The sequence below is a fragment of the Wolffia australiana genome, chromosome 12, assembly GCF_029677425.1.
Source record: "Wolffia australiana isolate 7733 chromosome 12, ASM2967742v1".
In the NCBI taxonomy this organism is placed as follows: Eukaryota; Viridiplantae; Streptophyta; class Magnoliopsida; order Alismatales; family Araceae; genus Wolffia; species Wolffia australiana.
In genome coordinates, this window is record NC_135846.1 from 13,474,626 (window position 1) to 13,490,903 (window position 16,278).

At 35.9% G+C, this 16,278-nt stretch overlaps 1 protein-coding gene across 1 annotated transcript; it reads right to left on the minus strand.

Annotated features, from left to right (window-relative positions):
* Nucleotides 1-9,660: 9,660 nt before the first annotated feature.
* LOC144710234 (putative pectate lyase 15) lies at nucleotides 9,661-15,920 on the minus strand. The gene is made up of 7 exons (XM_078583942.1): nucleotides 15,701-15,920; nucleotides 15,339-15,446; nucleotides 14,906-14,962; nucleotides 11,289-11,910; nucleotides 11,101-11,204; nucleotides 10,194-10,332; nucleotides 9,661-10,106 (listed from the first exon to the last, which is right to left on the minus strand). Exons 2-7 carry the CDS (start codon nucleotides 15,407-15,409, stop codon nucleotides 9,885-9,887), a joined length of 1,215 nt encoding a protein of 404 aa, XP_078440068.1. The 5' UTR covers nucleotides 15,410-15,446; nucleotides 15,701-15,920; the 3' UTR covers nucleotides 9,661-9,884.
* Nucleotides 15,921-16,278: the final 358 nt, after the last annotated feature.

Here is a 16,278-nt window from a genome sequence, read left to right on the forward strand (position 1 = left end):
CAAATACTCAGGTATATTAACCAAAGAAGGGGAGGGGAGGGGCGCTCCATAAAACCAAAGAAGAGACATGAGCACAAAATAAAACAATGCGTGGGAGGTTTCCTCAGACCTGATATCAAAATGCAGGTTCTTCATGTCGGCGTAAGCTTCGCGATGTTGCCGATGAAGAACATGGGCTTGGTCTTCGGATGATCCTCCATCAGTTGTATTTTCCTAAGTCATGTTTTCTCAAATAAAACTCAAGAATATGTGAGAAATCCACTTGACCCTAAGGAGTCAAATGGGATTAGTCTAAAAAAAACAATAAAATATAAAAAACATAATTTATTGATTAAATTTAATGATAGTATTTGCCCAAATACTCAGGTATATAAACCAAAGAAGGGGAGGGGAGGGCGCTCCATAAAACCAAAGAAGAGACATGAGCACAAAATAAAACAATGCGTGGAGGTTTCCTCAGACCTGATATCAAAATGCAGGTTCTTCATGTCGGCGTAAGCTTCGCGATGTTGCCGATGAAGAACATGGGCTTGGTCTTCGGATGATCCTCCATCAGTTGTATTTTCCTAAGTCATGTTTTCTCAAATAAAACTCCAAGAATATGTGAGAAATCCACTTGACCCTAAGGAGTCAAATGGGATTAGTCTAAAAAAAACAATAAAATATAAAAAACATAATTTATTGATTAAATTTAATGATATTATTTGCCCAAATACTCAGGTATATTAACCAAAGAAGGGGGAGGGGGAGGGGCGCTCCATAAAACCAAAGAAGAGACATGAGCACAAAATAAAACAATGCGTGGGAGGTTTCTCAGACCTGATATCAAAATGCAGGTTCTTCATGTCGGCGTAAGCTTCGCGATGTTGCCGATGAAGAACATGGGCTTGGTCTTCGGATGATCCTCCATCAGTTGTATTTTCCTAAGTCATGTTTTCTCAAATAAAACTCCAAGAATATGTGAGAAATCCACTGGACCTTAAGGAGTCAAATGGGATTAGTCTAAAAACAATAAAATATAAAAAACATAATTTATTGATTAAATTTAATGATATTATTTGCCCAAATACTCAGGTATATTAACCAAAGAAGGGGGAGGGGGAGGGGCGCTCCATAAAACCAAAGAAGAGACATGAGCACAAAATAAAACAATGCGTGGGAGGTTTCCTCAGACCTGATATCAAAAATGCAGGTTCTTCATGTCGGCGTAAGCTTCGCGATGTTGCCGATGAAGAACATGGGCTTGGTCTTCGGATGATCCTCCATCAGTTGTATTTTCCTAAGTCATGTTTTCTCAAATAAAACTCCAAGAATATGTGAGAAATCCACTTGACCCTAAGGAGTCAAATGGGATTAGTCTAAAAAAAACAATAAAATATAAAAAACATAATTTATTGATTAAATTTAATGATATTATTTGGCCAAATACTCAGGTATATTAACCAAAGAAGGGGAGGGGAGGGGAGGGGCGCTCCATAAAACCAAAGAAGAGACATGAGCACAAAATAAAACAATGCGTGGGAGGTTTCCTCAGACCTGATATCAAAAATGCAGGTTCTTCATGTCGGCGTAAGCTTCGCGATGTTGCCGATGAAGAACATGGGCTTGGTCTTCCGGATGATCCTCCATCAGTTGTATTTTCCTAAGTCATGTTTTCTCAAATAAAACTCCAAGAATATGTGAGAAATCCACTTGACCCTAAGGAGTCAAATGGGATTAGTCTAAAAAAAACAATAAAATATAAAAAACATAATTTATTGATTAAATTTAATGATATTATTTGCCCAAATACTCAGGTATATTAACCAAAGAAGGGGAGGGGAGGGGCGCCCATAAAACCAAAGAAGAGACATGAGCACAAAATAAAACAATGCGTGGGAGGTTTCTCAGACCTGATATCAAAAATGCAGGTTCTTCATGTCGGCGTAAGCTTCGCGATGTTGCCGATGAAGAACATGGGCTTGGTCTTCCGGATGATCCTCCATCAGTTGTATTTTCCTAAGTCATGTTTTCTCAAATAAAACTCCAAGAATATGTGAGAAATCCACTTGACCCTAAGGAGTCAAATGGGATTAGTCTAAAAAAAACAATAAAATATAAAAAACATAATTTATTGATTAAATTTAATGATATTATTTGCCCAAATACTCAGGTATATTAGCCAAAGAAGGGAGGGGAGGGCGCTCCATAAAACCAAAGAAGAGACATGAGCACAAAATAAAACAATGCGTGGGAGGTTTCCTCAGACCTGATATCAAAAATGCAGGTTCTTCATGTCGGCGTAAGCTTCGCGATGTTGCCGATGAAGAACATGGGCTTGGTCTTCCGGATGATCCTCCATCAGTTGTATTTTCCTAAGTCATGTTTTCTCAAATAAAACTCCAAGAATATGTGAGAAATCCACTTGACCCTAAGGAGTCAAATGGGATTAGTCTAAAAAAAACAATAAAATATAAAAAACATAATTTATTGATTAAATTTAATGATATTATTTGCCCAAATACTCAGGTATATTAACCAAAGAAGGGGGAGGGGGAGGGGCGCTCCATAAAACCAAAGAAGAGACATGAGCACAAAATAAAACAATGCGTGGGAGGTTTCCTCAGACCTGATATCAAAAATGCAGGTTCTTCATGTCGGCGTAAGCTTCGCGATGTTGCCGATGAAGAACATGGGCTTGGTCTTCCGGATGATCCTCCATCAGTTGTATTTTCCTAAGTCATGTTTTCTCAAATAAAACTCCAAGAATATGTGAGAAATCCACTTGACCCTAAGGAGTCAAATGGGATTAGTCTAAAAAAAACAATAAAATATAAAAAACATAATTTATTGATTAAATTTAATGATATTATTTGCCCAAATACTCAGGTATATTAACCAAAGAAGGGGGAGGGGGAGGGGGAGGGGGAGGGGCGCTCCATAAAACCAAAGAAGAGACATGAGCACAAAATAAAACAATGCGTGGGAGGTTTCCTCAGACCTGATATCAAAAATGCAGGTTCTTCATGTCGGCGTAAGCTTCGCGATGTTGCCGATGAAGAACATGGGCTTGGTCTTCCGGATGATCCTCCATCAGTTGTATTTTCCTAAGTCATGTTTTCTCAAATAAAACTCCAAGAATATGTGAGAAATCCACTTGACCCTAAGGAGTCAAATGGGATTAGTCTAAAAAAAACAATAAAATATAAAAAACATAATTTATTGATTAAATTTAATGATATTATTTGCCCAAATACTCAGGTATATTAACACATATTATTAGTAGACAGAGTTAGTAAGAGGTAGATGATAGCCTAATATATCTACCTATTGATGAGTTAGTATAATTTCTGAACCAGGAAAAAATACTTTCGTCGCCTTGTCATAAACCATAAATTTGTTCAAATATTTTATTTTATGGCTTCTATTTATGCAAAAGTATTAATTAAAAAAACTTGGTCAAATCAAAAGGGAGCAGGAATTGAAAAACTAAATTTCAATTAAACATTACATTAGGAATATTTTTAGAGGTACTTATATGTCTTTTCTATTTTGATATAATTTGTAGGATTTCAATTAAATTAAAGGAAATAAAATAAATGTTTTTATTTGGCTTCAACAAATTTAATATTATTTTAGAAAAAAATTGGGATTTTTGCACAACTTTCGGAGATTTTTGTGTAATTCTTCAGAAAATCTGGAAAGAGAGAAAAAATTTAAGAATTAAATAAAAAATCCATTTGTTTGGTTTGGGTGAGCATGGATCCATTAGGTTTTGTTGGGTTCAAATCAGTTGTTTCAATTCAAAATATGTTAGACTAAGATGACTAAGTCATCAATTGAGTTGGTTCAGCCACATTGATGGTTCTGCTGATCTTGACAAATCGGTTCAGCAGGTGACTAGATGGACTAGTCAGCTCTGGCCATACCGAGTGGTGCATGGTGGGAGTAGGCAATGGGAAGCGGTGGTGATGTGAAGTAGCTTAAAATTGATGTAACTTGTGCTACATGTTGACTTTTTTGACACTGTTTGGAGAGCCAGAAATCTTGACATCAAGAATATCATCTAAATTACTTTTCTAGATTAAATAAACAGAAAATACAAAAAGAAATTATATGTGATCACACAAACCATTTAGCTATTTACCCGAATGCCTGAGTGGTGCTATTTGTCCAACAATGCGAATCACATTTCAATCATAGTTACCACGCGCTTTTAGAATAAAAACTATTAACAAAATTTGATGAAGTAGGCCAACAACAATAAATTTTGATCAGAATCCAGGATGGGATACAAAGAGAGGGGAGAAGATTTTTGATAGAAATTCCCTAACTCTCCCAGACTTTGGATTTAATTCCAAGGGCACGAAGGGCTAGGATTACTTTATTTTGACCTTGATTCACAAATATTATTTTTTAGATTGAAAAGATACCTTTCAAATTTGAATTATATTTTAGGCCCTTAAGTCATGCATTTATTCCACCTGGTTCATAAAAGGGATTAAATATACTTAAAGCATAAAAATTTGGCCTCTTTATACTCATTGGGCTATGTTCGTGGTTTCCTATTCGTCATGCTAACCTAAGTCCAGTATTTCAAATAAAACTGCAAGAACATGTGAGAGACTTTTCTTGACTTTAAAGACTCGAGTGGGTTTAGTCTCAGAAATCATACATAAAAATGGAAAACAAGAAAATAAGTTCAAAATTTCTTAGTTAAACCTTAAATTATTGTATTGGCTTAATTTTATGTTATGAAATATCACCTAACTAAATAATTTCTTGTCCCAAAGGAATGCCCATCAGTTTTGTTGAGTCACCTGTCATCCTTGAAACTAAAGAGACATGAGAGTCAATGTTTTTAAATATCAATTACATGTCAATAAATCACACCTTCCATAAAAAATTTCAGACCAGCCTAAAAAGGACATGGAAATGAACCCCCTCCTATATTAGAAAGGGGTAATGAATATGAGAAAATGAAGCTACTTCTCTTAAGGTCTGAAGCTATGGATAATAGTAACCTTACAATTCTCAATGCATAGGTGGGCCTCACATCTCTCAAGGCTATGAAAATTCTTTCTCAACAGGTTGCTACTAGGTACTTTCCTCCTGTTGACTCTACTATATTTGTATGCATTTATTTAAGGGTTAGATACTTTCCTTCTGTTGAGCACAAAATATAAAGTATTTTCCAATGAAACACGATAATGAGGAGATGATTATAGGTGATAGCTAATAGGTAAATACTCAAGATAATGACAGGTGACTGGAAATAAAGGTTCAAAAAAGATAAACAATTCCAATTGTACAAGAAATATTATTTACATAGACTGATCCCTAGATTCTAGAAGAACAGGGGAGGCAGAAAAAAGACGAAATGATTTTTTTCTCAAAACAGTTTTGATAGAAATGGCTGGAAGTACATGTGTAACCCCATGGGACAAAGACAACTGATATACAGTTCATTAACATAATCAAATATAAGTTTTAAAACCCCAATATATAAATTTTTCTAATTTTTTTCTTTGTTTATTATTTATTTTATTTTTAGTTTTCTCCATTTTCAAGGAGATAAACTGCTCGTTGAATCCCTAAAGTAAAAAAGGAATGCGTATAAAATATGCATGACATCCAGTATCACTTGTCATTAGGAATTTCATGAGAAAATAAAATAACTTGTGAAGAATGAGCTTTAGAAGATGAAGAGTAGAAGTTGAAAATGGGATAACAATGAAAGATATCATGAGTATATCACAAAGGGCAAGATGGATGGACTTGTGAGATAAACATATGATAAGTAATAATGGGAAATTTGTAGTGATGGGTTAGTAGTGGGATTATTCGTACAGGGGGATGGTGTTAGGAACCCTAAGATAAGGATGAATAGGATACACATATATGTTTAGTAATATATAGCTCCTACAACGGTGAAGAGGAAACTAAACTATCTAATCAGTTTTGTAATATAAATAGTGTTTATTAGTTGTGCAAACCAAAGCTTGAGGCACCCTTTTCATGGCTAGATTTCCGCACACAGCCACTGTAGGATTTCCATCCCTTAAAAGTGGACTTGAGGAATGATCTTATTATTCGAAACAATTTGACTTCATTTTTTAGTACATAATGTGTGTTGAACCAAGACATGAATAATCTCTGTCATGGATCTTTCAATAGCCGTCATGATCACTACTGAGAATTAAAATCGACATATTCCCGATAACGATGTCCCATGGCCTTCATGCGACGTGCAACCCTAGCCCTTGTAGCCCATAGCCTGCTATTTGAGACTGCAGTATCTCGCAAAGTGGAGCATACATAACCAACATCTGGTCATTATCAGTGGCCTGATCATAGTTATCTATCTCCATGTTCATCTTATGCCCGATGTCATTCTCATAGTCTATTAGAAGGAGAACAGTCTATATGCTTTGCACTATCATAGGCTACACCATGTAAGATGGGTCAAGTGGGTACATTGGCCATATGTGGCTGACCTAATCCACTTGGTCTGGTTACATGTGACAGCTTACTCTATGTGGTCAGCTAGTGCCATTGAGCTTGTGCCCGGTAGGTGGGTTCTGCCATATGAGCCAGTGCCTTATGGGTGGCCAAGATCTTAGGTTTTATGGATGTGATTGACATGAAACTATGATGATTTTCCATGTGGAAAAATAACAAACCTTCTAAAAATATTATCAAATCACCTTTACGTTAGGTTTTATGGCCTTGCTTTGGATGAAAGTGAATGGATTCCTATAGTATAGGACCTGGGATATAATCATAATGGCATTCAAAGCCTAATGTTCAAATCAACTAGGCATGGATCAGATCCATAGTTCTTGGTTCCTTGAGTTAGAGGTGTTGAGTTGATCAAATACATGATTTCTTGATTCCTTAAGAGAGGCATGTTAATTCATTCAATTTTTTAGCCTTCAGATGTACCCAAGTGATCCTTAACGCATAAAATCTCCTCATTTTAATCTTAATGAGCATCATTATTCTTCTACTGCCAGGATTTTTTTTCATTCTGGTTGCATCAAAGGGTAAATACAGGAACATAAACAACTATTGGATGGGTAAATTTGATTATGGGCTTTATCCAATTTGTACTTAAGTGGAATTATTACTAAACCACTAAAAGTCAAAAGATATATTTTGACTCTCTAAGCCCATGTACTAGTCCACTTAATGAATCTATTGGTTGAAAAATCTTTATTGGCGAGTCTTATCTTTAATGCTATATGTATTTATTCATCAAGGGTCAATTTGACCCTATCCATAGGTTGAGTTGTTAGCTGATGGATTGCAAAGCCACACACTTTTCTCTACAAGGTAAAAAGGGGTATTTCCATTCTCTAATGGAACCTTTACCACCATTCTTTACTATTTATGAATGATCCTTCATCCATACAAGACTCCCCCAATGACTTCGGGTATGATTATCTATCTTACCTTAATTGATCATTATAGTTAGTATTGATTACATGGAAAAATTATTTTACATGTTATTCCTTGAGACTATCTCCTCTAGTAGTTATTTTTACATCCAAGCTAGGACAGTTCGCAAGCTCATGGTTAGAGACTCATAAGAAATTGTCAAAATACAATTATCCATCCACAAGTTGTCTTTTTTTTAAGAGTGAAAAGACCAATAAGATAACCATGACATGAATCCATGTGGTTGATAATAGCTATAATATAATTCAAGGTTCATATAGACCAGTCTAGTTAATTCTTTCTAAAAGAGATTTCCATGCATGTCCTTAGTGTCTCCACAATAGTAGCAACCTGATTGGTCATGCTCATCGTATGAGTGGGACAAAATAATGATATTCTATAAGATTAGTTTAATGACCTTCTCAAATATCCTTAAAATAGGAATATCTGGAGCACATGATCAAAGGGTACTGTCCTTGTATTATGATCTCATTATAATTCACATATTCATAACATGTATTCATGTAGCACATTATAAGCATCACACACACATTATATAAATGAATATGGAACAAGATGTGATGTGAAATTAGCTAGACGACCACATATATTTCCCGCGACACACCCAAAAACCTAGTATGTGGATTGACCTATAATTCACCAGTTTGTGAATTTTTGGGTCCGCCATGGTGGGTTAGCCCCAGCTATTATAAATTGACTTAACTCAGTCCACGATAGGCAGAGTCATGTCTCTTGACTATGCCACATGAAATACCACATGTGCACATGTGTGGCCTACGTGCATGAGGTGGAGGCACAATAACTAAGTTGGTTTTCACATATTCAGATAGTAACATGTGGCCTCCAGGTTGTGCGAGATGAAATCCTCCCACTTAGGGGAAGTCCCAAGGTCACACCCACCAACAATGGTGGCCTGATTTTTGTGGGTCTCTCAGTTTTTTTGACATGTCAAAGAAGGTACTTCAAGGGTCATGCCAACTTTTGGTTAAGTTTATTTTGGTCTATTTAGCAAACCACTCATAGTCCACCATCACACTCATGAGTTGACTATCTTGTCCCATGACGGTTATAGGTTGAGTCCCACAGACTAAGACATGGGATAACCAAGCCCAATCATGAGGCAAAAACAAGGGTTGGGTGAATGGTTAGATCTCAAAGTACTTGAGCCCAGCTAGGGTTGTACCAAATTCCAATTACTGGTTTAGTTTCTGGAATGGGACATTTTGAATTGAACATAATTTAACAATAATTTTATTACCTCACTATTTTTTCAGTAACATATATTGAATCATCTATGTTTTTATTAATACATATTATAGATATTTGGAAGGGAAATCTAACCACTAGTGGTTCATGTTCATCTTTATCTCAGTCATCAATATATCACATTTGGTTGAAAATTCATTTTCTGAAGGGATTTAACTAAAAATCATGAATGAATTCTTTTATTTTTAAAAATAATTGAAGAATCTTTTAACTTAAACTATGTAAATTAATTACAATTTTAACTGAACTTATACTTCACTAAATTGTTTAAGATTGAAAGTTTTCATCTGGCATTAGCATATGTATTTGATATGTGATATAATGAAGCAAATATTTGTGCATATAAGTTACTATATTTAAAATAATGTAGTTTACAGTTTTGATGAATTAATTTTTTGAATCTCTTAGTGATAGTCAGCGTTTGAGTCCTAAACTATGAAGTTGATAAGTGGAAATAGTTTATAAGACATGACATCATAAATAAGTTTCATGCAAAAAAAATTATCTAACTTATTGAAGTCCAAATTATCAAGCCCAATCGAAAAACATCTTAATATAATAATATGATTAGAATGTGCTTATGGATTCAAGGTTCCTTTATTCAATTTTTAAAAAAGTATGGAATACAAATAATTGAATGAGATATTTTGCTTTTTTAGATATTCATATGTTTATTTCACATTAGTTTAAAAGGTCAAGTTTTAACTTATATATGGTACAAATTAATTTTAAATGGATTTTCCTTGTATAAGTAAGCCCTCCACGATAAATTCTTTTGTTTGAGTTCCCATGTTGGGTAATAATTTTGGTACACTATTAAGCATCATTTCTAATCTATCATGGTATTAATATGAAAATGATCCTGCCTGACCATAAATTTCGTACATTTTATTCAAAAAAATCATGCTAGAAACTTGAAAAATCAAAGTATTAGAGGGCAAACATCTTATAGACTTCAATGTTGTCTAAAATGTCATCTGATGATTGGGATTCTCTCAAAGAAAGATTTCCCAAGTGTCATGGGACTCATTCTACTTTAAATATCTGAATGGAGCAGAAAGTTTTTTTAAAAAAATGGACCTTCTCAATTCGAATGATTAAACTTTCATTATTCACTGGAATCTCCAATGAATTTTTTAACACCCAATTGATAAATATGGATAGTTAGAGAGAGATGACTAGCATGGAAAGCCGACGCGGCAAGAGAGTGCACCTGATTTTGAGGTGATGGAGCCTACCATGGAGGCAGACTTGGCAGCAAGGCTGGATGCCTTGGCATAGCTAGCTCTACTGCCAGCACCAGAGGGGACAAAGAAGGCACCATTCAAAAGAATATCCCCTTGTGATCTCCAGTTCCAGTTCTTCCAAGCTCCATAACCCTCTCCTACCCTCTTCGTCACCTGCACCAGCTCCCCCACCCCATCACTTCAAAAAATAAATAAACAAAACCAATTTTTAAGATCCATGATTTTGTAAAAATTATCCACCTCCTTGGCAAATGGATTCCTCGGAGCTGAGTATCTGTTCCCCTGGCTGTTTATGGTGGGCTCTGCGCTGCCACCAATGGCATACATTAACCAATGGCTGTAGTCATTGTTCACCACATGGACAGACCCATGTCTACACCTGCCCAGAGTTTTAAAAGGAGACTGATGATTCCATACTTGTGATAGCCCATGATGAATGAAAATATCACCTCAATGTTTATTTCTGAATTCGATAATAACCAAAACAAAGTATTATGATATAATTAATACATACCTAAATTCATGACAATAAGATAACAAAAGACTGAAATTACTTTAGCTTCTCCCTCTAATAAACACTCACTAGTCTAACAACAAAGCAATATTAAGCTTTTATTGTCACACTCTAAAATGGATCAACTAATTGATGACTCAAAATTACTGGTAGCTTCATAATAATTAGTAGATTCTAAAATTATATTAAAAATATTATTAGATTAATGTCTTTCGTATAAAAATAATAAAGAAAAAATATATTCATTTAAACCCCTTGGTGTTAATAAGATGGTATTTCAGTTGTATGTTGTTGAGAAACATAAGAAATAAAAAAAAATAAAAATAATAGAGAAATGTTAAGATAGATAAATAAAATGAACGATATTAGATAATATACTATATAACATGCAGAATAAAGTTAAAGAATAAAACATAAAAAACGAATTACCTGTAGTCATCCAAAAGAGCAAAATAATTGAAATTTCTAGCCCAAAAATAAATCTCCCTCCCCAATAATTACAGCTAACTTCATCTTCCATGTTACATAATTGATCCAAATGTATAACCATAGTTGCCCTAATCCCATACCCCTTATGCATTACTTCAGTCGCCAAAAAAAATTCAATACATTCTCTCTTTCTGACGAAAGTACCTGGGCATTCTCTGGATCAACCCTTCTCCAAAATGATTAAAAGCAATGGTCACCTGCATTCCCTTATCCCGGGAGTAAGCATCGCTGTGCCCCAGCAAGATCACCTGAAAACAAATCAAACAAGAAAAAACCCATCAACAAAAAAAACAAGGCCCATCAAATCAGCAAAGAACCAGATCCAAGAAAACCTCGTTATGATTGGTGAAGAAGTTGTTGGAAATGGTAATAGAAGTTGAACCCATGATAGCATCAACGAGCCCATCAGCGCATCTAGAAAAGGAGTTATGGTCGACCCAGACATGGCTGGAGCCGAAGATGGAGATAGCGTCTCCGTCGGCCATGGTCCGCCAGCCATAATGAGCAGGAGAGCTCCTAACCATGGCGTTTCCGGTGGGCTTGCATCCATGTATGTGAATTCCATGGATGATAACGTTGGTCACAAACTGAACAGTGATGCAAGCACCGTCGGCGATGTGAACGTTGGCTCCGCGGCCGTCGATTGTCTTGAAGCTGTTCATGATCAGTTCTTGCTTGAGGGTGATGACCATGTCACGCTTGAAGACGATCCAGAGGGGTTCGTCTTGGATGACCGCGTGGCGGAGCGTGCCGGGCTTGGGACTGACCGCGTCGTCGTCGGCGGGGTCGTTTACAACGTAGAAGCGCCCGTTCCGGCCGCCGATGGCGTTGCGGCCGAACCCGACGGCGCAGTCGGCGAGCCGCCGGCGGTTGCGGTGCCAGCGCGGGTCGCACCGCCAGCAGTCGTCGATTGGGTTGCCGGTGAAGCAGCGCGGCGCGCTATCCTCGCTCTCCCTGAAAAGAAACTTTCTCCGGTTGTGAAAGCCATACAACTCTTGTTTTTTTGGGTCTGCCGATAATACATGTTTAGATCATGCAGACGTATCAAAACTATAAAAATCTTGATTAAGGTCTACCGACACGCTTGAGATGTAGATTATGCAGATGCATCAAAACCATGTGTAGTCTTGTTTTGGGTTTACGCGCAAGACATGTTTAGATCATGAAGATGTATCAAAACTATGCAAATCTTGTTTTAGGTCGACACGCTTGAGATGTAGATTACGCAGATGCATCAAAACCATGGATAATCTAGGTTTGGGTCTACACGCTTGAGATGTTTAGATAATGCAGATATATCAAAACTATGCAAATCTTGTTTTAGGTCGACACGCTTGAGATGTAGATTACGCACATGCATCAAAATCATATATGTTCTTGTTTTGGGTCTACACGCATGAGATGTTTAGATAATGCAGATGTATCAAAACTATGCAAATCTTGTTTTAGGTCGACACGCTTGAGATGTAGATTATGCAGATGCATCAAAACCATACATATACTCTTGTTTTGGGTCTACACACATAAGATGTTTAGATTATGAAGATCTATCAAAACTGTAAAAAACTTGTTTTAGGTCAACCTACGCACATGAGATATCTTATATTGTTTTAGGTCAACTTACGCAGATGCATCAATACCATATCTTATCTTGTTTTGGGTCTCCATGCATGAGATGTTTAGATTATGAAGATCTATCAAAACTGTAAAAAACTTGTTAAGGTCTAATGACACACATGAGATGTAGATTACGCAGATGCATCAAAACCATTTATAATCTTGTCTCTGGTCTACACGCATGAGATATTTTGATCATGCAGATGTATCAAACCTAGACACATCTTGTTTTAGGTCAACCTACACACATGAGATGTAGATTACGCAGATGCATCTAAACCATACATATACTCTTGTTTTGGGTCTACACACATGAGACGTTTAGATCATGCAGATGTATCAAAACTAGACAAATCTAGGTTTAGATCAACCTACACACATGAGATGTAGATTACGCAGATGCATCAGTACCATATCTTATCTTGTTTTGGGTCTACACGCTTGAGATGTTTAGATTATAAAGATCTATCAAAACTATAAAAATCATGTTTTAGGACTACCTACCCACATGAGATGTAGATTACGCAGATGCATCAATACCATATCTTATCTTGTTTTGGGTTTACACGCTTGAGATGTTTAGATTATAAAGATCTATCAAAACTACAAAAATCATGTTTTAGGACTACATAATAACATGAGAGGTAGATTACGCAGATGCATCAAAATCATTTGTAATATTGGTTTAGGTCTACAAACATGAGATAAAAGTCTTGTTTTAACTCTATACTCATGAGATGTTTAGACTATGAAGATGTATCAAAACTATAAAAATCATGTTTTAGGTCTACCTACCCACATGAGGTATAGATTACGCAGATGCATCAAAACCATATATTATCTTGTTTTCACTCTACAAGCATGAGATCTAGATTATGAAGATGTATAAAAATGATACAAGCCTTGTTTTAACTCTACACGCATGAGATGTAGATTACACAAACGTCAAAACCATATATAATCTTGTTTCAGTCTACAAGCATGAGATATAGATTATGCAGATGATAACATATAATTCATTGTCTCTCTTGCTTGTTTCTAAGCGATACTTATTAGCCTAATGCCATCCTGTCAGTTTATGCGTTTAATTTTAATAGTGGGTGATAGTTTAAGTCAGCTAATAATTAATGTCAAATGTATGCCATTAAAATTAAACAATACGCTTTTGACCAGATTAGACATTCAGACGAGGAAAATGAAATGTTTTCCGGGAGGTGGATAATACCATGATGTTTGTAGATGCAATGAAATCAAAAAGAATCACGACCTTGCCTGTATACATGATTTCCTGGTTTTTTCCCCTAGGAGGAATGGTTTAATCCCATGATTTTTGCATTATTTTTAATATTGGATAATACTTTAAGATAGGTGTTAGTACAAATCATGTTAAATGCATGACCATAATATTGGACAATATCCAAAAATCTGCTGATCAAAATAGGAAATTTAATCAAAGATTGAATTTTTTTCCTGGATCTAAAGCAAACAAGAAGAAAATAATGAACGAATTTAGTCCGTTAAATATTGATCTATGCAGAAAGAGAGAGAGAGAGAGAGAGAGAGAGAGAAATGGAGAGATAGATAGTCTGATAAAGATATGAGAGAAGCATGGGCCGAGATATGAAGAGAAAGATAAATACATATATATATAGATACTACGTCGTTACGCATAGAAAGACTCTCTCTAAAATCGAGAGATATGTAGAGAGAGAGAGTGATAGATATTTAGAGAAAGTTTGAGTGAGACGGAGATAGAGATAGATAAATAGTTAATTGGAGAAAGATAAACAGAAATTGATAGATTTAGAGGAATAGATATATAAAGAGAGAGATAAGTAACGGTGAGAGAATTTTCTAGGAGGTGCAACCAAGAAGCTCGTGTTCGTGGACAATTCAATACCCAGCGGGTATGTTGACTACATTTATGGTAAAGTTTAAAATTTTCAGCAATACATTTCAAATCTGAAGGGATGGAAGAGATAAATAACGATGGATGTTAACGTAAAGAAGATATTCACGTGTGCATGTCCGCCATGATAGATATCAGAAAACGAATGAGGCAGACATGCGGCAGAACTTTTTGGCGGCATAAACTTTGTTCATTACTCTGATTCACGGATCTTGATTATACGTCTGCTCCCGTGATATTCATCAAATAATGAATGAAATCTTGAAATCTTAGCGGTATTATCTTGGTTTACTCGGAAAGCTGCTATTAAAAAACCATTAATCATGCAAGGCGGAGATCAATCTCTTCAAATTTCCGTTAATGTTCTTAATCATGCGAAAGGAGGAAGTGTTGTCGGAAATGAAGAAGGTTTGAGCGACTTACCCGGAAGATGTCTCGTTGTTCGCCGGATCTCCAGTTTTCCATCCTGTAAGATCTTCACTGCAACACATCAAAACGAAAATCACTGTCTATTGTGACTCATAATTCACTCGAAACAAGGATAAATCAGTTGTCATTATTTTTCTCTCTTTAAACCAAAAAAATCTATACAACCCATGGAATCGGAAATACATCGAACTCCAGTTATTGCGATGTTCATCAAGTTATTTGGAGTTCCTCGGCAATGAAAATCAAGGATAAATCAGTTGTCATTATTTTGCTCTCTTTAAACAAGAAAATCTATAGAACCCATGGAATCAGAAATACATTGAAAGAAAATCTTCATCGGAATTCGATCAACGAACAGCTAACGCAAACTTTCATCAAGTTAGTTGGAGTTCTTTCGGCAATGAAAATCAGCTAAAAGCAAATTTACCTTGGTTTGGAGTAGGACACAACTGTTATTGAAAGCACCATCAGAGATATGAACATCATAGACCCTGCCATTTCTTCCGCTGTTGAATTTGTGCCGTCTGTACTCAATCTGGACGAGAAATCAGAAAGAGAAATGGAGAAGTAAGCCAAGAGATAGAATGCTTTGTTTTTGGCGGGTTTGTTTATTGGCGGCGTCAGCCAAATATTCCTCGTGAACTACTTTCCACTTTATTCTAAGATCACAAAAAATTCAGGATGATGTATTGGGCCGAGCCTGAATGTTGATAATTGAGTATAGTCGACCTAAAATTCCAACTAGATAGATCGAAACGTGGGTTTGATCAGATCAGTTCACGATCAAACCTCAGTGATCAGATTGAAATTTCTGATTGATCATAATCGGAGAGAAAACAAAACGTTCTTGAAGGGAGCTCTTTTGGATTAGCAGGGATGACAATGTGAAGTCATTATGGACAAGGTATGCCCAGGAGAAATGTCGACAACCTAATGAACCATGGACTGAATCCCTATTTATAGAACGGGGAGAAACTTAGTCCTCTTTTGTTTATCTTTATGAAACCCATCAATATAACTATGATAGACTTAGTGCATACACATTTAATTCTAATAACCATACTTATTTATATATGTCCTAATCCAATCAAGACCCTGGAGAAGGATATTCCGATTGGTCTGGTAAGGACATTAAACTTACTTCTCCACACTAATGGCAAAGACACCAACCATATTCATCATATGATCAAGGGTAAATGGTGTAATTCTATCCTATACTTTGATGTCCTTCTTGAGTATTCTCCAAATAGGAATATTTAGAGCTTATACTTAATGACTATTGATTTTGGCATTATGATATCAGCATGATTCATTATGTCAGAACATGCATTCATGGACTTCATCAAAGCATCACATATGCATTATAA